Source organism: Glycine soja, chromosome 9 (assembly GCF_004193775.1).
Source record: "Glycine soja cultivar W05 chromosome 9, ASM419377v2, whole genome shotgun sequence".
Taxonomy (NCBI): domain Eukaryota; kingdom Viridiplantae; phylum Streptophyta; class Magnoliopsida; order Fabales; family Fabaceae; genus Glycine; species Glycine soja.
This window is the reverse complement of record NC_041010.1, coordinates 44676687-44700425: the sequence shown is the minus strand read 5'-3', so window position 1 is coordinate 44700425 and position 23739 is coordinate 44676687. Positions and strand designations below refer to the sequence as shown.

At 33.9% G+C, this 23739-nt stretch overlaps 3 protein-coding genes and 1 pseudogene across 7 annotated transcripts; 2 read left to right on the top strand and 2 right to left on the bottom strand.

The window, feature by feature from the left end:
* Positions 1 to 174: 174 nt before the first annotated feature.
* On the bottom strand, positions 175 to 3356 carry LOC114425134 (probably inactive leucine-rich repeat receptor-like protein kinase At5g48380). 2 transcript variants are annotated; one of them, XM_028391920.1, is made up of 3 exons: positions 3106 to 3356; positions 1863 to 2839; positions 175 to 1453 (listed from the first exon to the last, which is right to left on the bottom strand). In XM_028391920.1, exons 2-3 carry the CDS (start codon positions 2706 to 2708, stop codon positions 446 to 448), a joined length of 1854 nt encoding a protein of 617 aa, XP_028247721.1. In that variant the 5' UTR covers positions 2709 to 2839; positions 3106 to 3356; the 3' UTR covers positions 175 to 445. The 2 variants fall into 2 exon arrangements, with proteins under 2 accessions (XP_028247721.1, XP_028247720.1); XM_028391919.1 differs by having other exon boundaries at positions 3113 to 3356.
* Positions 3357 to 7275: 3919 nt separating this feature from the next.
* LOC114367199 lies at positions 7276 to 10131 on the bottom strand. 3 transcript variants are annotated; one of them, XM_028324337.1, is made up of 7 exons: positions 9999 to 10131; positions 9763 to 9914; positions 9539 to 9648; positions 9034 to 9119; positions 8179 to 8283; positions 7917 to 8091; positions 7276 to 7621 (listed from the first exon to the last, which is right to left on the bottom strand). In XM_028324337.1, the coding sequence occupies exons 1-6, from the start codon at positions 10106 to 10108 to the stop codon at positions 7956 to 7958; spliced, it is 699 nt and encodes a 232-aa protein (XP_028180138.1). In that variant the 5' UTR covers positions 10109 to 10131; the 3' UTR covers positions 7276 to 7621; positions 7917 to 7955. The 3 variants fall into 3 exon arrangements, with proteins under 3 accessions (XP_028180138.1, XP_028180137.1, XP_028180136.1); XM_028324336.1 differs by having other exon boundaries at positions 7276 to 7616; XM_028324335.1 differs by lacking the exon at positions 7276 to 7621 and having other exon boundaries at positions 7655 to 8091.
* A 1889-nt stretch (positions 10132 to 12020) lies between these two features.
* Positions 12021 to 16765, top strand: LOC114368537 (annotated as a pseudogene).
* A 1016-nt stretch (positions 16766 to 17781) lies between these two features.
* On the top strand, positions 17782 to 21526 carry LOC114425665 (rhodanese-like domain-containing protein 4A, chloroplastic). Of its 2 annotated transcripts, none has more exons than XM_028392614.1 (4): positions 17782 to 18474; positions 19181 to 19283; positions 19626 to 19871; positions 20690 to 20817. In XM_028392614.1, the coding sequence occupies exons 1-4, from the start codon at positions 17846 to 17848 to the stop codon at positions 20690 to 20692; spliced, it is 981 nt and encodes a 326-aa protein (XP_028248415.1). In that variant the 5' UTR covers positions 17782 to 17845; the 3' UTR covers positions 20693 to 20817. The 2 variants fall into 2 exon arrangements, with proteins under 2 accessions (XP_028248415.1, XP_028248414.1); XM_028392613.1 differs by lacking the exon at positions 20690 to 20817 and adding an exon at positions 21270 to 21526 and having other exon boundaries at positions 17783 to 18474.
* The last annotated feature ends 2213 nt before the right edge of the window (positions 21527 to 23739 follow it).

Below are 23739 nucleotides of genomic sequence, written 5' to 3'. Positions count from 1 at the left end.
GGTCTACTATGCATAGATAATAAAATGTAAAATGAAGCTTAGCATGATGACCCTCCTATGGTTTTCTTGTAATTTTGCCCCAATAAATTAGTTGGTTTGCACGTTTAAACCACACGAGAACAAAATTAATAATGACAGTAACTCATAACTCGATTCATTGAACTCATAAAGTACTTAAAAGGGAAAGAAAATCCACCAACATATCAACATTCAAGGGAGAGAACAAGGAAATTAGAGCAAAATAGGGATTATAACCAAGTCACCTATATATAATGGGCATTCATGGTTGATGATATTAAATTGATGTTTCAATATTGATAGCACACAAATGGATCTGGACCATAAAACCTATATATAGCACTAACATTTATTTTAGGACCACAAGGCAAGAGATACTTACATATTAAAATTGATTACATGCCCTAATTATATCTCGCATACCTTTTCAATTATGTCCCTCTCGAGCTACAATAAGTTCTTCTAAGTTATCAGCATCACCAGTGTCTATAGGGAGCATGATCTCATCCTCAATTGTGAAATTGTAATTAATCCCAATGGCTTTTAGAAACTGGTATACTTCAAACATGGTAGGCCTCTCCTTTGGCATTGCTGTAACACAGTTGCTTGCAACCTTCAGAAATTGGAAAAGCTCCTGGTCTACACCCTTCCCAACTAGTGATTCATCAATGACTTCATGGAGTTTTGCATTGCTAGATTGCTGTTGAATCCACTCTACCAAATTTCCTTTAAAAGTTTCTGGAGCTTTAGCCACATGGGTAGGTCTTTCACCTGTCACCAATTCAAGAAGCACGGTCCCGAAGCTATAAATATCCCCTTTAGGAGTAGCCACCAAAGTTTTTGTATATTCAGGAGCAACATAACCTAAATCCCCAAACTCCCCATTCACAAAAGTACTCAAATGTGTATCAATCGGGTTCATCAATCTAGCAAGGCCAAAATCAGAAATTGTGGGCTCAAAATCAGCATCCAACAAGATGCACTTAGAGCTTATGTTTCGGTGGATAATGCGGGGATTGCAGCTATGATGAAGCCATGCTAATCCTTTGGCCGCTCCAATTGCAATTTTGAGCCTTAGAGGCCAATCCATGGTGCATGCACCAGCATCAGGATGTAGTTGATCATGGAGGGTACCATTTGGCATATTTTTATAGACCAAAAGCCTCTCCTTTTTAGCCACACAAAAACCTAAAAGAGGAACCAAGTTACGATGTTTGACAGACCCTAGTATATTCATCTCAGACAGAAATTCTTTCTCTGAATATTGAGATTCCTGCAATCTCTTGACCATGAGTGATGTGCCATCATGAAGGACAGCTTTGTAAACAATTCCTGATCTTCCAGTCCCAATAATATTGCTTTTGCTGAAGTTATCAGTAGCCTTCATGAGATCATTCAAGTTCATTTTTGAAATTGACTTCTCAAACATAGAAACCTGATGTACAATTCAGAATAATTAGGCATAATAAATGAAAGTTCAAATCACATGAACTGAGGCTCTGTAAATTTAAAAGAAACTAAACAGACAGAAACTATTGTCAGCATTTCTAATATCTGCTACAGAAAATATATTGTTTCTTGCATTTGGTACAGCAGTAGGTAAAAGATTTTTTCAGTGTTAATATAATAAACAAAGTCAAGAAGATACATCATTTGTTAAAAAATGAAGTTGAAAATATTATCAAAATAGATAACTTGCAATAAACATATTACCCATGAAACTTTCCACAATAGAACAATTTTCCTAAAATAAAGATCAATCTAAGAAGAAAAATGAATATCAGCTCTAAGTATAGTAATAGTATAATCACAAATGTAATAAGCCATGCAACAATATAGCTTACCTTTATTTTTTTAGTTCCCTTTAGACTTCTTGCCCACTTGTTTCCTTCAGGGTCCTCTTCCTTCTTCCTATAAGAAATACGGCGCACGTAGAAGAACATTCCAATGCCCAAACCTAATGCTGCAACAGTCACACCACCAACAGCTGCTCCAGCTATAACAGCAGTGTTACTCTTTGAAGACCCGACCTGGCAAGTACCCAAGGGATTACCACACAGGCCTGAATTATTTGCATAATTATCTGCACCAGCTACACCAGGTTTAAAGGGTGGAACTGGCCCTGTCAAAAGATTATTGGCAACACTAAACAACTTAAGCCGCGGGAGCTGACTCAAGTTTGCAGGAATGTGACCGGTGAGTTGGTTTTGGTCAAGTCTAAGAGTATTAAGATAGGTACAATTTGAAAGGGATGCAGGTATCTCCCCAGTAAAATCATTTGAAGATAGATCAAGAGTTGTCACAAATGTAAGAAGTGTGGATATATCAGCCGGAATGGTTTTAGAGAGTCTGTTAAGCGAAAAATCTAATCCTGTCATGCTTGTGCAATTCTGAATGCCGCGAGGGAACGGGCCCTTGAGTCCCATGTTGGAAAGTTTGAGATTCAAGACCTTGTTCTCATCAGGGTGCCAACACTCAACCCCAATAAACTTGCATATATACCCTTCGGTATTGTTATTGAAATTCCAAGATTGCAAATAATTGTAGGGGTCCTCAAGTGCACTCTTTACACTTTTCAAGCAGAATAAATCACTCTCAGTCCCACAAACCATGCCACAGAGAATCAGCAGAAAGAAACTAACAATAATAACACCAGCACCGGAAATTAGGCCACCCATAGCCATCTTCATCAACACCACAAAACAAAAATCCAAGAACAAGTTATCAAGAAAAATTCACCAAAATTGGTATCTAATGAAGCTGCAGCATAAAATCTATAGACTCCTTAGCACTGCAACCTTCATAAGAACACACACATATCCTGAAACACAACAAAACAAACATCATCAACTCAATTCAGCACTTCACAATTCACACCAACTAATAAATCAAACACAAAAAGGCAACGAATTTTCCCCCCTTTGAGAACAAAATTCACAGTCTAAACCAACAATCACTGAACATACATAAAAAATACATTTTTAAGAAAACCTGAGAAACCCTTTTGACATAAATCAACACAAGCACAAACAGAAGGAACCCCAGATTCAGAAATCACGTGAATTTTGCAGAAAAGGACTGAAATACCTCCCACCTGGGATATTGAGGAAGTAAACTCAGAAACAACATGGAAACACCACTTTGCCCGAAGGAAAGGGCAAGGCATAACAAAGGAAGACTAGACCAAGGGAGAGAGAGAATCAGAAATAGTGATGATGGGAAAGAAGAGAGCGTGTTTCATGAATTGTAATGAGAACACATAAGAGAAAGAGAAGAAAGATATTCATCCAGCGGGTCAAACAAATAAACACGCTAAGGTAAGCGTTTTTTGTTTTTTTGTGGGAGCTTCAGAGACGACTAGACTATTGAGCAACGCCAAGACTTAGCGACCTTGTTTCTTTGACTAATTCACTTGCTTTTGCTGAAAATGAGGTGTGTGTTTTGGGGAAAAAAAATTAAATAAAGAGAGAATTATTTTTTATTTTTTTTAAAACTTTGTCTTTTGAAAATAGGAAAAATCAATTTACACCCCATTCTTGGGGGTGTATTAATGTAAGAAAGAGAAATATAGAAAAAGAAAAAAACAGAAGAGATGGATGTAATAGATAATATGTTGAGAAATGTAGAAAAAAAAAGAAAAGAATATGAGTTTATGAAGTGTGTGGAATAATCAGTGTGAAATTGTTTCCCTTTGATTAACAGTATTAAACTTAGTAGTGAGCTGCAGATGCGTTAAATGCCCATATTTATTACTTTTTTTTTATATAAAAAAGATCACATTTATAACTTTCTGTATAGGATACAAGTGATAAAAAATTTGAATATCATAACTCTTTGAAAATAAATTTCTATTTTAGTCATCCAGATATACAGAGTACCATTTGACACGTAGTAGGATTAAGATATGTTGTAGTTTAATTTCATTTTTTCGTGCTATTCTATTTTTTAAGATATATCAAACAATAAAATTGAATCTCTTGTTCTAATTATTTTTTATCATAATAGTAATGTTTTAAATATGACATATATATATATATATATTAAGTGAGATCAGTGATTTATTATGAGAGTAATGAAAGTAAACATAATTAAGAGGAAAAAAATTATATTTTATATGGATAACATGAAATAATTTTATATGTCATCTAATTATAGATAATCACATATAATAATTTTTTAAAATAATTATTTTAAAATTATATCAATTGATAATTCATTATTAGATAATAGTGTAAATTTACACTATTAGTGCAATAATTATTGGTGCATGTGATCATTAAATTTTATAGATAATTATATTTTACACAAATAATTAAGATTAAATATGATGTTATGTAAGAATAGATAAATGAAAAGCAAAAGAAAAGTTGAATTGAATTTTTCTTTTTACTTTTTTTAAAAACGTTAAGGAACCAATCATTTTAAAAAGTATTGAAGAGGCGTATGAAAGTAGAACAGACAATTGGATTCCTAAGCGAGTTTTTCGAAACTTTAATTAAAGGTATCTTCTTCTTCTTTTTTTTTACTGCAATAAAAGGTATCTTTAAAAACTACAAATTCTCAAGTCAATATTTTCATAGCGTTAAAAGATAAAGATATATATATATATATATATATATATATATATATATATATATATATAATTTTTTATTTTTTAAAAATATTTTTTCTACAAAAATAAAGAACTCCTCATTTTTCAAGTATTTTATAAAAAAAAATTCTATACTCTAATTAATTAAAGACTTCTTGTTTGATATTTATCTAGATTGTTTATTTTTTCGAAACCTCAAAAAGATAAATTTAATATTTATCTAAAATTTTATAAATTTAATATTTATAAAATATAAAGGTTCAATGATACCAAACAAGAAAAATGTTTGAAGAATGAATTGAGAATAAAGAATGAGAGGTTTGAAAGAATGAAATAGTTAATACTGAGGTTAATGGTGCTCTTTCATTCTTTCTAACTCTATGAACGTCATGTGTTTTTTTTTGGTATTAATGAACGTTATGCTTCAAAGAGTCATTTTAATGTGTTTATAAACACATTAAAATATTCTACACACTTAGCAAATGAGTCATTTTCTCGTTGAAACGTTTAAGTATCAATATTTTATTACTCATCAAAATTTTAGAGTGCCAACCATCTTAACTCTAACATTATGTAAAATTTTAAGTGATCAGACAACTTTAATTATTTATATAAGCTATAATGGGCAAAATTTACTTTTTTTACTCTTAAGTGGAAACAGTCCTCTCACACCTACAAATGGATTTTATTAGATCTAACAATCAATATCTAATGCTATATATATGTTATATCAGTAGTCTTGACTGAGAATTCTCACGGATAAAATCAAGAGTTTAACCTTTAAGGTGAAGTTTGTAGTTAGGTAAAGTCATTTCTATAAAGATGACTTCAGTATTTGAACTCCTAATATTACAAGTAAAATTCTACAATAACAATCAACTTTCAAAGAATGTAATCCTTATTTATAAAGGAAAAAATTAGTTGCTATTTTATAACAATTATTTGGCCCCTAAGAGGAAAAGAGTTAATTTAATCCATCCTATCCATACTCTATATATATTGAGAAATTTAGAAAGAAAAAAATTGATTGAGATAAAGAGTCATTAGAAGTTTAAAATTTCTTATATTCTATATATTTCTAACTAAACTAAACTATTAGTATAAAACAATATTACTTAAAGTTTTAAAGTACATATGTAATCAACTTGATTATTTTTTGGGTTCAAAATTCATAATTAACTTTTGAAAAAGTAATAAATTCTCAATAAATATTTAATTAAGTTTATTCAAATGTACTATTATCTTGTATTGTCTCATTTTTTTTATCATCCTGATATATATATATATATATATATATATATATATATATATATATATATATATATATATATATATATATATATATATATATATATATATATGGGGATATGGGCATATCAGTTAGGAGTGTTTTATTGTGATTATTTTTTCTCTCATCTCATTTAATTAGCAATTAAATTTAGATATTCTATTATTGATATAAGACAATTATTGTAGAGATCAAGGACCCGATTGTCTCATTTCTTTTACTATTGTTCTTACATTAATTTTAAAATAGAAAAAAGTAACTGAAAAGCTTTACGTCACTCCAAAATGCCATTTCATGATTTTTATTTTATTTTTTATTTTACTTTTATGACCTCAACAAGAAATAATGCAAGGGAAAAGGGATAAAAGATTAAACAGTGAAATATCATGACTAAAAAAAACAACAATGAAACATCATAGAACTTGCGCACCATCCCAAATTCCAAACCAATCATCTTAGATTGACACTAGAACTTCGTAGACCCAAATTTGGACACAACGTGCCATGCGGGTTCATTTTACGTAAATTAATAAGAGATTTCCCATTATTTCACTAAATAGTATGCTTTCTAGTATTCACTGTCGAACTCAAATTATTTGACTTTTTCAACCACTAATGAGAAAACTGCAATTGAGTTTGGTTTTCACCTCAACCGTGAAAACGACACGCATTTAGTAGCCTGGTGATTTTCATTTGAATTATATAAAGAACAAAATTCAAGGATACCGAATACTCCTGAAATACTACTTTACATTTAAAATTATGAAACAACCTCTCCAAGAATAATATTGATTTTTCAACTGTTTATAATACTCCATATTGCTTGCAGAGATGTTTAAAAGGACTTTTCGAATGTCTTGACTGCACTATAAAATTTAATAATAAATGAAGATTAGACTACTGATCCAACTATCTTTACTACAACCGAGACTAGTATTAGAGAAAACTTTGAGACTCAGTTCTACTGAAATAATTGCTTTAGTATATTTAAATTTTTTATTTCACACGGAACAATGAAAAAAAAATAGAAACTAGCAAATTGCAAGTTAGTGGTAGCTTAACAGGAAAACATTGTTTGGTCTCGCAAAAAAGAAAAAAAGAAAAGCATTGATTGAGGATGCGGGACGAAAAAACTATATCCTAAAGCCTTTGTTTTAGATACCTATCAAAACGGAGTCTTTCTAAATGCAAAGCTTAATATCTATTTCAGGGGTCCCCTCCTCAACCTTTACGCGTGAGCACTTATAATTTGTAAATTTAAAAGCCAAAATCCGTCCCTTGTTAGCTAGTCAAATTGTCATAAAAGATAACATAGTAATCTACAAACCAATAGAGGATAGTTTGAAGAACGTTTCATCATATAACATCAGATGTGATCAAACCAAGAAAAATAAGCAACCTTTTCTTTAAATAATGGGGCAGGGCTCAGTGATATACATGAATAATTCTCATTTCCCAAAGGACTCAAGCTATTACTAATAGTAAAAGACTGCAAACCTGTAATTCCTAAACTGAAAATGCACCAAGGCATTTTAGCCTTGCCACGCCAACCAGAAAAACATCCTAAGGCGTCTTAACCATACAGTAAATTATCATCATAAAGATTCTGAAAGAATTATGATCTAAATGAAACAAGTGCACCTATCTCCAAAGCAACATGGAGAATCCTTTCGACATCTAAGTGCTGAAGCATCCCCTTGGTAATATAGACATGCCTCCCTGTCCTTGAAAAAAAACGAAACATATTTGACATCCGATGACAAGTTCAAACTCTTCCATCCATAAATTTAACTACTATGTGATGCCATTCGTCTTATTATAGCCATTAATTATAGACTCTCTAGGGCAGAAAGTAGATACTACACAAACATACATTCTGGAAATCCAAAATTCAACTATTGTATGAAAAAAAATAGAATTTAGATAACTATACAATTCTAGAAGCCTTAATCCTGAGCTATGATTCAGATGCAACCAAGACTAACGTAAAAAATAGCGAGCACAAGAGACTCCACTAACCAATGTTTCAAAAGCTAAATGCAAATGTCCAAGGTACATTCAAGATTCCTCCTGGTGCTTTTGCTTCTTTGATTTTTTGCTCTTTTGGACAATGTCCAAGGTTGACAGTTCCCCATCCACAGCATCTTGCTCTAGCATTATTCGTTCTGGCACAATTCTTCTCTTCTTTTTGCTCCTGTAAGTTTTATAAGACAGCTAAACATGAATGATATACTTTCAAAAATATTCTTTTGACTCTACAAACACATTATAAGAGAAAAACCTGTAAACATGGGAATCAGCTTCCAAGTTCTTATCCAACCAATAAATGCTGCCTGTGTGATCGGGAACCAGAGATCCATAAACATGAAGTATTTCTTCATCAAAACTGCAAAAAAGATAAATCATTGAGATTTATGATGAGATGAAATGTTCAACTCAGAATATTTATGTGTTTGATTATATCCAGGGTCATTGTATTTAAACAATCAATTCATGATATTTTCATTATCCTTGCTATATCTTGACTTTTCTTCTTGGGAGGTTATCTTATTCTCACAAGTTGCATTGATTTAGTGTCCTGTATTTGGTCTCTAATAAATTTCCATTTCTATGAAAAAAATAATGTTCATATTATTCCTTCCACAGTCTACACTACTACAGAAACAACCAAACGCAAACTAAAGTCCCTAAAAAAATAACAAAGAAACATAGAACAATTATATGATACCTATTGCATTTGCATAAGATGGCATGAGTCCTCGCTCTAATCAGTTCAACGAAATGACAACACAAATACATATACATATTCACATACAATCAATAAGTCAAAACCGTGGAGTTTCTACAGCTAACTATACAGTTATAAACAGTCATGCAAAATTATTACTCACTATTTGCTAGTTACTACTCATACAACTCTGCAAGTATCGTGTTTCTTCGCTGCAGCCAACCCCACCTAGTGGCAAAAACACTAGGTTTCTGTGGTTTCTTCATTGTATCAAATAGGATAGGTGACACTACCCGATGATACAGATGTGCATCAATTCATCAACATTTCAAGTCACAACGAATTCCACAATACAAATATACATTCTACACAATTAGTCTTAATTGAAGCAAATTAACAGTATGTCACCTCTTGACTAAAAACCGTATCATGGTCCCGACCTTTATCACATGCTGCTTGTGAGACCTGCTGGCATAAACCTCTTGCCCTCGTTTCTACAGAAAGAGGAATCACACAAACCAACACTAATTAGTAATTAATCGCTAAAACAAATAGAACTATTAGGCCTGTTTGGAGTTTGGACAAACTTCTCTTTAAGCACCTGCAGGAGAAGAAAATATGAAGGAAAAATTAAATAAGTTTCTCCATGAGTTAAAAACTTAAAATTAGTTTATACATAAAATAATTTGCAGAAGCTCTATATATCATATTAGCTTCTCCAAAAGCTTATTTTTAACTTATGCATAAGCTAATTTTAGTTTATGAAGAAGCTTATTTCATTTTTCTTTCATATTCTCTTCGTTTGTGGAGAAGTTTATCCAAACAGGCCCTAATTAATCATCAATCACTCATTAGTTAATCGCTAAAACAAGTAGCAACCATCAACTAAATCACATTACTGCGAGGCACTCACCGTTTTGCACACGAACTCTTCCCTGATATCTTTCTCAGTTATAATCGCAGAGGAAAAGCCAAGCACAACAACGTGAATGGACTCTTGCGTAACCTTAACCACCTTCCCTTCTGAAACCAACAAAACAACAATCACGAACACTATTAATTGAATTAACCAGAGGCATTATTTTGACAAAAAAAAAAGAGAGAGAGAGAGAAGAAGAAGAAGAAAAGAAAGAGTACCTAAGAGCATGTTTGGTTTGGGAGAAAAGAGCAACAGATTGACCTTGAGTTTGACGGCGAAGTAAGGGTGAACGCCGGGGAGGATCTTGGCGCACGTGTGGAGCGAGTTGAGATCGTAGGCCAAAACGACGCCGTGGAAGATTTCGCTGAACCTGCAATGCAAGGGGAAAGAAGAAGTTAAAATGCGATGAGGTGCAGGAAACGACGACGTTTGAAAGAAGTGGTACGGTGCTGACTTGAAAAGCAAGGAGCTGAGTTGGCGGAGAATGGGTTGGGAAACTTGGTTGGTTTTGGAAGGGTGAATGTATGCAGTTAAGTTCGCTTTGGATACCTTGAGTCCCTCCATTGGCCAGGGAAGAAATAAAACGGTTCGGAAATTAGGTTTTTTCACTTTTAATAATTTTTTATAGCTAGACTCCCAGTACTAAGATGTCCTCCTTTTTGTTGGACCTTGCTTTTCCTCAACCCAACATATTAGAGTAAAGATTCTAACTGTTTGAGAAATTAAGGGAAGGTTTGGTTTGACTTTTCTGTTTTTATTTTTATTTGAAAACATTTTTAGTGAAAATATTTTCTTAAATGAACCAAAAATTGAAAATAATAAAATTACGTTTTCAGTTGAAACCAGAAACCTCATCTGTAAAATGAAAACACAGAATTTTAAGCAAATTTAAAAATATATTTCCTTCTGAAAAACGTATTTTTAGTGTTTTTATTTTTTGAAAGCAGAAAACAAGAAGTCAAATCAAGCATGTTTTCAGAATTCTAATCTTTTGAAAATAAAAATGATTTTCAGAAAATAAAAACAAAAAATAAAAAATGCAAACCAAAAACACCCTTAACTTTTTCATCAAATCTAGTTTTACATAAAAATCAAACATGCACTATATTGAAAGTGTACTAATGTGATTAACGATTTTTTTTTCTTTTAATTATCTCAAATTAAAATTGTTATCCTTATTTATTTGATTTGTTTTTCTTAACGCTTAGTTTATCTAGTATCCACTATTTAATTTTTTTATATTCACCTCTGAATTAAGTTTTAATCATTCTTAAAATGAAATTATCAATAATTAAATTCACTTTTGATACCTTGATTCCCTTTGGATACCTTAAGTCCCTCCATTGGCGAAAAAAAAGAAAACTACGGGGGAATTAGGTTTTTCCACTTTTAATAATTTCTCATAGCTCGACTCCAAGTACTAAAATATCATCCCTCTTTGGCTGGACCTTACTTTTCCTCAATCCAACACATTAAAGTAAAGATTCTTCACAAACTAACTTTTCCATCAAATCTAATTTTACATGAAATATCAAACATGCACTATATTGAACGTAACGATTTTTTTTTAATTATCTCAAATTAAAATTGTTATCCTTATTTATTTGATTTGTTTTTCTTAACACCCAGTCTATCCGGTATCCACTATTTAATTTTTTTATATTCACCTTTGAATTAAATTTTAATCATTTTTAAAATGAAATTATCAATAATTAAATTCACTTTGGATACCTTGAGTCCCTCCATTGGCGAAGAAGAAAGAAAACTGCTGGGGAATTAAATTTTTCCACTTTTAATAATTTCTCATAACTCGATTTCAAGTACTAAAATACCATCCCTCTTCACTGGACCTTGGTTTTCCTCAATCCTATTTACATGTATTATCAGCACTGTCACTCCAATTGCTCCATGATAAGATGAATGGGGTGAAGAAGATAATTTCTATGGGGTTTTGCCTTTATATTTATCTGAACTATCTTGATTATTCAAAAGCAAGACATGCAAAAACTTTTACTTCTACCTCTCAAAAGATGATTCTTGATGTTGCTAAACAAAACATGTGAAGTGAGTGTCTAGCAATATACTAAACAAAGTAGATTAATTTAACAAAAAACCAATAAACAAGATATTTTAAATGGGGGGTTGCCACCTGTTTAGTAAGACCATTCTTTTAATAATACATGTAAATATAGAAAATATATAAAAATTAAACTATTGTTTCTGCTTGGAGTGAACACATTTTATTTCATGGATGGAGTTTTTAATAATTTCCGTTTTACTTTTCATTTTTCATTTTTTGGTTTCGGAAATCAAAACAATTTCATCCTTTTATTTTAAATTGTCTAATGTCTAATTTTGATTCTTTTATTTGTAAAATAAAACTAATATGTTTGTATATTATCAACTGATTAAATAATTTTAAATATATTTCAATAATTTTAGCATCCATAATAATCTCTTGAATTCAAAAAATAAAATGTTTTCCTATCCGGTGCAATTTCAAAATAAAAGGTAAATAGTATACGCTGTAAAAAAAATAAAAAAAATACGACCAAAGGCCAAAACGAAAAAACCCGTCTTTCAAAATTTCCCGCCAAATAGCTCCGGTCACTCCACCGAGACACGGTGGCTAACAACCGTAGCCTCTCTGAAGTTGAAGCAATCGTTAAACAGCTCGAAGCTCGCTCCGCCGACAAACCCCCGCCGGAGACTGCTGCCTCCGATCTCCGGCAGTGCTTGACTCAGCTGAGTCAACTCGTTCCGTTTCCGAACTTGTTGAAGCTTCAGATTTGGAAGCTCAGCTACCGCCTCTGGAACGCGTGCGTCGATATCTCGAACACCACCGCCATCCGCTCCTCCTCCTCCGCAACCACCGCCGCCACCGAAAGCCAGGCCGAACTCCGGCACATCGCCGCGGACCTCCTCTCCATCGCCGGCGACGTCGTCGGCATTCCCTCTACGGCGATAAAATCGGCGTCGTTCTACCACAAGACTGGCCAGATATGGCACAGCCTCCGGAGAGAGGAAACTTCTTCTTGATCTGAACCTGGCTCGGTCCCGAACCTGGCGGTGGCGCTGCTGAACCGGAGCAAGAGCTTCCTCTTCGGCACGTGCGAGCACTATGCGGATCTCGCGAAGCAGTTCATGGCGTTCGGGAAACGTGCTTTGTCGAGCGACGGCGGCGGCGAGGATGCGAATGGCGAGGCACTGGAGAGTTGCGAGAAGGGATTCGGTGTGGCGCGAACAAGGGAAGAGAAGGTGGAGATCCGAGGGTTGAGTTGGAAAGTGCTTAGGTTTATCCCTGTGATTCATTTGCAGAAGGAGGAGTTTGAGTGTGTGATTAAGTGTGTGAAGGTTTTGAGAGAGAGCGCTGATGGCGGTGATGAGCATCCGAGTCTTTCGGTGCTGGCGATGATGAGCATCCGAGTCTTTCGGTGCTGGCGATGAAGGCGTGGTTAGGGTTGGGAAGGCATGGAGAGGCGGAGAAGGAGTTGAGGGTGATGGTGATTGACAAAGGGATTCCGGAGGGGGTTTGGGTGTCGGCGGTGGAGGCCTATTTCGTGGCGGCGGGGACGGCAGGGGTGGAGACCGTGAAGGGGGTGTTCTTGGGGTTGTTGGGAAGGTGCCATGTTAGTGCTGGTTCGGCGGTGAGGGTGGTGCATAGGGTGGTTGGGGTGGCGGGGAAGGGGAAGGGGGGAGAGTGAGGGGTAAGGTGGTTGCTGAGCTTGTGTCTGATGAGAGGGTGGTGGCCCTCTTTGCAGGCAGGAGGCTGCTAAGGATAGGGTGGGAATGCATGCTGTTCTGTGGAATTGGTATTGCTTCTTGAATCATTTATTTCCTAATCTGCTTCTTCTGCTAGCTGGTATTTGCCTAATGCAGTGGGGTGTCTCTCAGATTTGCTTTCTGTTTTGTCATCTTAAACGTTTTCACAAGGAAATATATTGAGTGTGATTGAATGGGCTATAAAATGATTGTTGGTGGTTAAATTGTCACTAAGGGGATAGCTTTGGTGGCTGAATTAACGATTGAGTCTATTGAAAGGGACTTGCCTTACATAAAATGGCAAATTACAGTTTGAATTTTCGTAGGAAGAGGAGTTCTCCATTTAGTAGTTGCTTGTGCTTCAAGCAGAAGCAGGATTGCCTTCTCTGTTGCGTAGCTATGGCAAACCCAAAAAAGGACAAGCAACTTCCTATTCATTTCTTTGACTCTTAGATGTGTGATGCTACATGCCTAGATTATTATTGATTTTACATGTTCTGTGAGTACAAGATCAAGAACAATAAGCTTCCTTATGGGATCCGTCGGCTCAATATTAAATTTAATCTTTGCAAGAGGAATAGTTTGCTGAAAGGAGTCCCCCCCATTGCTTTTTTTTGTTTAATGGAACAATTTATTAATCCACAGTTTCAGAAACTTCTTCTGATTAATGTCAAGTCACAAATTCAAACATATTCTAGTAGGTAAATAGTAACGAATAAGTCACTCTTTGCCGCTCTCTCCCTGAATCCTAGTTCTACTGCAAAAGGTAAACCTTTAACTTGCTGCATTGACAAACATTGCAGAATTAGATAAGAGATCAACTATAAGTATGCTTATGCAGTGTTAATGTGTTATACATTATACTGCAACAATATACCTGCCCTATTTGCCAAATGAGTCTGGACAACTAACAACTGTCCGAGAGACTAAGCTCTGTCTTACTTTCAGGTTTGCGTATCATTTTATGGCCATCTATATTTTGGAATTAGGACAGGAGCATTTATAGTGGAGTCAGAAGCAGTGTTGACAGAGCCTTGGACAATCTCTAGTGTATTTTAGGAGTTTTTTTTTTTTTTACCGTTTTCTTGATGCATATTTGCATTCCATAACATTTTGCAATCCTTAGGAAATTCTCTCCAAATGAATTAACTGATCTCAATATTTTAATTTGATTCAGTGCTGCCGATCATTTTCAATCAAAAGATTATGTGACCAGTTCGGAACTCTTTGAAAAATCAATGCTATATATTCCATATGATACAGAGAACAGAATACTTCGAGCCAAGGGCTTTAGTTTTGTGTCTCTGCTACCTTGGTCTCCTGCAGCTGGATCGTGCTCAAGAATACATCAACGGGGCTGAAAAGGTATTGTTCTTCACACAATTTTGCATTCGTTGCATTAATCTTCAATTAACTATTGACAGTTTTGTATCCATGCTTTTCCATCACTGCAGCTTGAGCCTAACATTATCTGTGCTTTTCTTAAGGTACCATCCTCTCTCTCTTCGTGTGTGTTGGTACTTTTGTATCCATATGTATACATAAAAACATCATACAAATTTATGATGCTATCCTATGTGGACGCTATACATTCGATATCCTATGTAATACTTTAAGCTGGTTACAACTTACAACTAATCCCATTTGCATCTCATTAGAATCATGTTTGTAACAGGAATGACATGAGAACTTACGTTGACATTTCATTTATTTTAACTCAGTTCAAAATTTATCTCCAAAAGAATGACCACCAAGGTGCTATTAATCAAATTGAAGCGATGACAACATGCCTTGACTTTCAACCAGATTTTCTCTCACTTTCAGCACATGAAGCTGTTACATGCCATGCTCTACCTGTTGCTGTTGCTTCTCTATCAAGTCTGCTAAACTTCTATGCTTCAGGAAAGTCCATGCCCACAGCAGAAGTAACAGTTGAGCGCACCTTGCTGATAGTCCTCTCTCAAGAACCGGGTAACGAACAGCAAGTTGTTAAATTCTTAAAACATGCCCTTACACGAGCATCGGAGATTGGTCCTGATTGCTTCTTTGGAAAAGAGGAGGTTGGAAGACGGGAATGGAATTGGTTTGCTGTGACTTCATGGAACTTTGGTACAAAAACGGGGCAGGATAAGAACTATGAATTATCAGCTGAGTTCTTTAGACTGGCATCGGATTTTTATGCTCTAGTTGAGGGGTCTGATAATGAGAACAATTCCATGGTTTGTAAATCGTTAGTGCTTTCTGTATCATCAATGATATGTTTAGAATTTGAAAGGAAGACTTCGATGTCAGAAACTGAAGTCAAGCAGGCTTTACACTTGCTAGATAGAGCAGGGCAGGTATGAAAATGTAACCACCTTCATTTTGCTTGATGCATTAGTCTTTTAGATTGACATGATGCATAAAATAGGATGTTTCATGCTATAAAACTAATTCCTTTTTAGGTTATATTTTAATTTTAAATTCTGTTGAATATTTTCTCGCTCCCTTCTTGTGTGGATGCAGATGCTAAAATCAATTTCGGCCAGGAACTCTGTTAACAGTGACCAAATTAATACCATTGAGCCTGAACGGTTTTTCATATACACTTTCTGTGCTTATGATATACAAGGCAGGCTGAATGACTTAGGATCACAACTTCTCAATGTGAAAACTTTTGCTAGTTCCAAGGCTTGCAAACCCCACCTCCTCCTTCAAATAGGTCTCGCTGCCTCACAGGGACCATGGTTGAATCACGAAGTAGCCTCCTTTGCTTTAAATGAATGCCTCTCATCTTTCCTTTCATCAGCAGCTCCAGATTATCAAAATGTTGCTCTTGTTATGCGCAAGCTTATATCTATTGCCAGCATTCACAAGGGTGATACAGATGATGATCTTGTATATAGCATGTACAAGCAAGCCTATAGGATAATGGTTGGTTTGAAGGAAGATGAGTATCCAATTGAAGAAGGAAAGTGGCTTGGCATGACTGCATGGAACCGAGCAGCAGTGCCAGTGAGGTTGGGTCAGATTGAAGTGGGGAAGAAATGGATGACAGTGGGATTAGACATTGCAAAGCATGTTCCAGGCATGGAAGCTTACAAGGCATGCATGGAAGAAGTCCTTGGAAATTTGAAGAAAGAACTTTGATATGCATGAATCTCAAATCCGGTTTCTAGAAGTTACAAAATTCATACATGTACAGGAAAGAAGTTCAGAAATGTGATCTGATGTTGAATTTTGCATTGGTAATGTTCATACATGTAAGGTACTAAGGTTTATAAATGTGTGTATATGTATAAGTGGGACTCCTCTCAACTAAATTTTTCGTACACATCAAAATGCAGTAGATCCGATGGCTCTAGAAAACAAGTCATATGCTACTTACAGAATAAACAAGTCAACTCTTCATCACAAAATGTTCATCCGAGATCTTCATTACCAAACTCTATTGAATTCAGGGTACATAAGAATTGTAAATACTGCTTAGCGAATCTATTTATTCAATTTTAGGTCATTAGTATCCCCTTTAACTATATTGTACATTTTGGTAAAAAAAAAAAACTATATGGTACATTACATATTGAGTACAATATTACAGAAAAAACCCTAAAAATTCCTGTATATTAACTATATGGTACATATCCCCTTTAAGCAGTTGTTAAATTAGTGAATAAATATTATAATTGTTAAGGATAATAATTGGACCCAAATCTAATAAGTATATGCACAAAATATCCATGATGAAGTGGGAAATTATCCCATAAATGGGTTTCAATAAGGGTATTTACTTATTAATTTTTTTATAAGAATAGATGTAAGTATAAATATTTATTAGAAAAAAAGTTATATTTTGATGGTGTAAATTTTTTTACACAATTATCTAATCACAATCTATCATGTATAATAAATTATTGATTTTTAAAATAATTATTTTAAAGTAATTCAAACAGTAATTTATGATTAGATAAAAATATAAAAAAATATTTTACACAATAACACTGTGCATAAAAATTAAACTTTACTTTATTATTACTCAACTCTTTCTATACATGCATTTATTTAATATATTAATAACTATTTCATCTATAAAAGAAACTATTTCAAGAAATTACCCTATTAGTCTTACACACTTAATAAACATATAAATAATTGATTCATCTAATTTGTTTAACTTGATGATATTTTGAATTGATACTAGTACTACAATAATATATTTAATTATTAATATATATTTATTGTATTAATAACTAAAATAAATAAAAAATATTTACACATTACTCCATATCCAAATTTGTAATCCTTGAATAGAATATTGGCATAATGTTTTCTTATGTATAAAATTTAATATATTTGCTATTATTTCAAATAAAGTAACCAATCTCATCCAAAACTACATACTTATATTTCTCGGTTCCACTACATGTACTATAAATTATTAATTCCAACATAACATAAGATAAGATGCATATATTAATGTTAACTATAAGTATAACTACCCCTTTTCTCTATCCTTTTTCCAGAAGGATCACTTAACTGAGTGTGCAGCATTTCCCAGTCATGGATTCTCTGTCTCTTCTCCTCTCCCCTTATCCACTCTCCACCAAAACCCCGAAATTCCCCACCTTCAAACCCTTCTCCCATTTCTCAAACCATAGCAAACCACACTCTCCTAAATCCCAATTACCCTCTTTTTCTGCACTCCAAACACCTTCTCTTAACTCACTCCAAAACCCCTTAGCAAAACCTTTCTTCTCATTTACCATGCTCAACCTCTTCACTCCACTTCCCTGCCTCGCTGACGTGGCCTCCGACGACGCCGGCAAAATCAACCTCGAATCGGTTCTGGTTTCCATCGACAACTTCTTCAACCGCTACCCGTTTTTCGTCGCCGGGTGCACCTTTATTTGGCTGGTGGTGATTCCTCTGGCGGAAGAGTATTTGAAGAAGTGCAAGTTTGTGTCGGCGATTGACGCGTTTAGGAAGCTCCGCGATGACCCGAATGCGCAGCTGCTGGACATAAGGGACCAGAAGAACGTGCGGTTTCTGAAGTCGCCGAATTTAAAAATGTTTGAGAAGGAAGTGGCGCAGGTCGAGTTCGCTGAGGATGGGAATGAGGATGAGTTTGTGAACAAGGTGTTGGGGAGGTTCAAGGACGCGCCAAACACTGTTATATGTGTTTTGGACAGGTAAATAAAAAGTGTGTATATTGAAACTGAATTCTGATTTGGGTGTGACTGAGGTGGAAAAAGGAAAGGCTAAACGTCTTATTTTGTTTGTTTCGCTTTTGTCCTTAAAAGTGTCTCTGATAGACTGAATTTTGCACTATTTGTGTTAATTTTGGCTCACAACATGTCAACATGACATTTCTTACTGACATGTCACTAAGTTGAATAAGTTAGTCTGATAAACCGAGTAGAACCGCCCTAACTTGGTCTAACTAGATGGAAATTTTGATTCATGGAAAGGCAAACTAAGTAAAAGAAAAAAATAAATCAAATGATGAAATTTTGTTTTTGGAGTTTAGAACACAAGTGGAAAAAGTGTCTGATCATTTATATGATTTTCTGGATTCTTTAGTCTGGCTTATGCTGGAATGACACTCTTGTTTTCCTAGAAAAGTCCCTTTAATTTTAAGAGTTGCTAAGTGGAAGTAATGGATATGCTTTTATGTGTATCCTACAATTGGATTATTTGTTTTAACTATGGCAGTTCACCTATGTGTTTTTCCCTTCACATTTTACTAAAGATTGGGAAGAAATCTGTTTTTACTTTGTAGTATAACTCTAACTAAGATCAAAGGAGTCACATGTTTAATGAGAGTAACAACATTTCTTTAAATACTATACAAGTCTGCAGAATTCCTCACTTGTTTCTCTTTTGTGTGTAAGGTAGTTTTGACAGTAATTCTTTGAAAGTTGCTGAGTTACTATTCAAGAATGGTTTCAAAGAGGCCTATGCAATCAGAGGTGGAGTTAGAGGCCAGCAAGGTTGGATGGTATGACCATTCTCTTCTCTTTTCTTTTACTTGATTGTTTAGCAGAATGTGCAGAATGAACCTCTGTCTACATTCTATACATATTTTTCTTCACCTTAGAAAAACCATTTAAATAAATAAATTGGATGTAAGTTGGTGTTCTTCATTCTCTTCATCAAAACGCGTATGAAGCTATAGAAGATTCTTACCTTTTAGAGTATATAGAAAGATCTAAGCAGGGTATTCAAAATTCAAATTTAGTAATTCAGCTTCGCACTTCAACTTGATGCCAACAAAGGAATGTATGTATCTGGCTGCAGAAAATATATTCAAAGCAAGGTAACAGAGTCTTCATGGTTGCAGGCTATACAGGATTCCCTTTTGCCCCCTTCTGTGCATATAAGGAAAAGGGTAAAAGCTTCAAAGAAACTTGACACAAATGGAAATGGAGCCATCCAGAAAAATGATAGTAACAATAAGAGTTCCTTATCCCAAGATATATCTTCTGTTGAAAACCAAACAACAGACTTTGGTCATGTGAAAAGCTCTGTAGAGTCCATTCCAGAAGTGAAAACTGGTTCTGTAGCATCCTCCTCTCCTTATCCCAATGTATGTTATCCTCAACTCACTCATATTGTCTCTCTTCATGTCCTAACAGTGCATGACTTTGGTATGATTTGTTTGTCTCCATATTTATCAGGTTGGCTTAAATGCACCATTGGTGCAGGATCAATTTCTTAAGTAATCTAGTTATACTATGCATATTTGTTTCAGTTTGTTTTGTTTTGAATTTAATGTGTTTTCTGAATAATTAGTTGCCACATGACAAGAATGTGATATTTTAATGAGGTGTACACCTTAAGGTTATATAGGCTTATTGGATTAGGTTTAGTACTATGTAAGTAACTCCAGTATAAATTATATTATTAGGATTTGTATTCAGCATCTTTTAGCAGTATTATAAAAATTTCAGATCTAAGAGGTTCTAAACCTTAGAATACCTCTTATCTTAGTTATTGTTCCACTTCATTGTATCTTTACTGCTTTTCCCAAATTCTATTGTTTAAGCTGCCCTTTATATTCTACTGTGTGAACCTTGTAACTGGTGTTTTATGTCCATGGTTTTGTTATACTGTTTAACATGACAACTGATCATAGGAAAACACAGTTGAGGTATGTTGATATAATTTTGAAACTTGAAATACTCAAGAAATAGAAATAGTTTCACTATCAATCATGTAGGGAAGTGATGCAATCCCAAAAATTTTACTTTCAGTTTTTTGATGGCTCTTAGTTGTGATTTCTAAGAAACTCATTTTACCTTTTTCCTTCTTTGGGGGTCTTATCCTCTCTTTACTTAAAACAAAATCAGGTGGCCTATACATTACACTATAGTTAGCATTTTTCTTTCTTTCCTTTGGTTACAGTGAGCTACTTCATTGTTCTATTTTTGGATGGACAACGACCTGGCATCCTTTCAATGATTGAAGTAACCTGGCATCCTTTCAATGATTGAAGTAATATTCCAACTCCCAAGCCATTATGGGCTAGACGACGATAGAGAATGGTTTAAATGATAGAAATCTGGAAGAAAAACAGGATGTATTGAATTAAAATGACAGTTTGGAAACCTCTCATATCAGAAATTATAACTAAGACTGAAAGATGCTGAATGAAATTATAACAATTTCGGATAGAGATGTCCATTGGTGTACATAGATTGGTTCCGATAATAGTGATTCCCAACTTTGTCAATACATTTGTGTTCTCTTTTATATATGCTCAATATACTAAAATAATGGAAAAAGACTATAAACATCTTCATAAATTTGATTGATTTTATTTTGATATTTGCTTGCATGATTCGAAAACATGAAACAGAGCCACAGTGAACATCCATGTTTGTGAAGTGTGTGCATCGTACTGCTTTCTTACATTTTATATTTTGGAATCCCGTTCTCTGATAAAATGAGAATTCTCCCCATTTTTTTCTTTCTTTCTTTGCAGTACCCGGATTTGAAGCCACCATCATCTCCAACTCCGTCAAAGCCTCAATAGTTTTGTTGGTTATACCATACTCAACTGACATCTGTTTGGCAGAAATGATTTCTGTAAAGACAGAAAGACAATTTGGTGACCGTGAAATCGTTTATTTCTAAACTTACAATTATTCTTTTTCAACCTCTTGTTGAGTTTTAGAGAGTGTAAAGCACGCAATCCATAAACACTGTACAAGCAGAATCAATCTAGATGTTTAGTATTTATACTCTTAAACAAAATTTTAGCAACAATGAGAAGTGAATTAGTCGAGCAATTGATAGGTCTTAGGAGATTGGCATAAAAAAATGTGAAGAAAAATGAAGGTAATTATTAAAGCCATTAAATGTTGCATCTTTGTAAGAATAAAAATAAAAGATGATGGACATTCATAATATATACAGTATATAAAAAACAATTTATAGGATTAATGTGATATATTAGTTACATACGAATCCTCTTTTCTTTTTTTCTTCTAGATTCACTCTCAATTGATACAACTGCGCTTTGGTTTTTACTCAATTGCAATTTCATTTTTAATGTGTTGATATGGATATTAGTTAATCATATAGTGTATTTGTGTATTAATTATAATTTGAATAATAATTTTATATAATAAAATGAGAATTTCAATTTTAAGTTATTTACAAATTATTTGAAACAATAATAATTTAGAAACGATGCATTTTGTACTACCATGGTGAAGGATGAAGAAACTCTGTAGTGTTCTAAAGCTCTATTTTGCATCTTGAGAGGGTTGTGATCCACATCGTTGATGCAAGATGTTAGTCCAAAGGGGCAGTAATTCACAATGTGGGTTGAGATTCTATTTCTACTTCAAAGGGCTATGATTCGGGTTGTTGATTTACAATGTTAAGCTTGAAGAATTGTAATCAACAATGTAGGCAGTTATGTTAGTCAAAGATTTTCCCATAAAAGATGTAGATTGTATAAGCTAGATTTTGTACAATAGTATTCCTACTATCATTGCTCCAAATCCAATGTTGTATACTCATTTCTTCCATGCTTCACTCTGAGTAGACTCCAGCCTTTAAATATGGTAAAGGCAGGTACATATAAAAAGCACGCAACCATTCCTCTCTGTCCTTATCTTCATAGGAAGAGGCAATTTTCAATAGTGGGAGCACGTAAGATCTAGGAATCATGATTTTTTTTTAGCTCAGCAAAGAATGATTATAAGGTTATTGGGTTCACATTATGGGTGGAGGAGGGTAATACAAGAATGAGGTAGGTTTATGGGTACCCCACAAATTATATAGAAAAAAATACAATAATATACATATATTTTATTTGATGAGATTGCCATTATTTAAACAGAAAAATATACTTGGTTTGAAAAATAAAGGGACTAATGCTTTCTAAAAAGATGATATTACTTTTTTATGTCTTTTTTTACATTCCACTTCTAATAAAACAAAAAATATCCTACTTTTAATTTGTATTTTATAGTAATCATTTGGTTAGCTCCTCCCTGCTTCACACGAGACTGAACCAAATCCATAATTTTATTTATCTTGAAACAGTAATAGTCAAAAGAGTTGGACTATTATAAACTCGTGTGACATGCAAATTTAAATTTATCTAAATTTTAATTTCCTGTGACCAAGAATGAAATATGAGAAGAAGAAACAATGAAAATCCCATCCTTATTTTTAAAAAAGACAACTTTTGCGACCATGGTTAATTTTCGTTGATGAACAATTGAACATCTTTCCCCGGACTTTAAGGAAGTTAGTATATTTTTGGCTTTCTTCGTTTGTCTTTTGTCAAACTAAAAAGTGCTCCCATTTATTCTTTTTAAGTATAGTAAGGATATTTAATTCATGCGCGGCGTCAAAGTAGAACCCAAAGTCTATTTTTCGAGAAATGAGAAAAAGGAAACCATAGCAAATTACAATTTGAGACACAATCAAACATTTACTTTCTTAATATAATCCCTGCATCAGCATTATATTAAGTGAGTGCCTTAAAGATAACATCAAGGGCATGAAACTTTATAATCATAATATAATCTCCGATAATTAAAAAACCTAATATTATCTCCAAAGATGAAAGCATATATGCGCTGAAAAGTGTGATTTATTTCATTGTTTCCCAAAGTTTAGACCAGGTAGCAAAGTAGAGCGAAGCAAGTTGTTTTACTTGTTCTTACTCAATTCTAAGAAAAAATAAAACACTTCATTTAAATTAAGTTAATCTTCTTTATTTCTTTTTTAAAATGAACATCTTAAAAAAAATCAAGATCAAGGCTACTCCTAAGTCCTCCAACTGTACACTACCCAGCCTTTGGCATAATGTTAGTACTATTGTTTGCGTTTTTTCTACTGAATAGTCTGTCGGTTTGACTATTAGCTAATGGTACGAACTAGCTGATTGTAAATATAGTGTTTTCTCTTTGTCATGCAATTGTTGAGGAAAG

Bases quoted from the DNA above. Each gene is read 5' to 3' on its own strand.
- LOC114367199 (XM_028324337.1), bottom strand. From the start codon at position 10,108: ATGGAGGGACTCAAGGTATCCAAAGCGAACTTAACTGCATACATTCAC. The intron at 9,649-9,762 runs GTACTCTTTCTT...TGTTGGTTTCAG, and splicing joins CAAACCAAACATGCTCTTAG to AAGGGAAGGTGGTTAAGGTT. The intron at 8,284-9,033 runs GTGACATACTGT...TCTTTTTTGCAG, and splicing joins ATACGGTTTTTAGTCAAGAG to TTTTGATGAAGAAATACTTC.
- LOC114425665 (XM_028392613.1), top strand. From the start codon at position 17,846: ATGGATTCTCTGTCTCTTCTCCTCTCCCCTTATCCACTCTCCACCAAA. The intron at 18,475-19,180 runs GTAAATAAAAAG...TGTGTAAGGTAG, and splicing joins GTTATATGTGTTTTGGACAG to TTTTGACAGTAATTCTTTGA. The intron at 19,284-19,625 runs GTATGACCATTC...TCATGGTTGCAG, and splicing joins GAGGCCAGCAAGGTTGGATG to GCTATACAGGATTCCCTTTT.
- LOC114425134 (XM_028391920.1), bottom strand. From the start codon at position 2,708: ATGAAGATGGCTATGGGTGGCCTAATTTCCGGTGCTGGTGTTATTATT. The intron at 1,454-1,862 runs GTAAGCTATATT...ATTGTACATCAG, and splicing joins AGGGAACTAAAAAAATAAAG to GTTTCTATGTTTGAGAAGTC.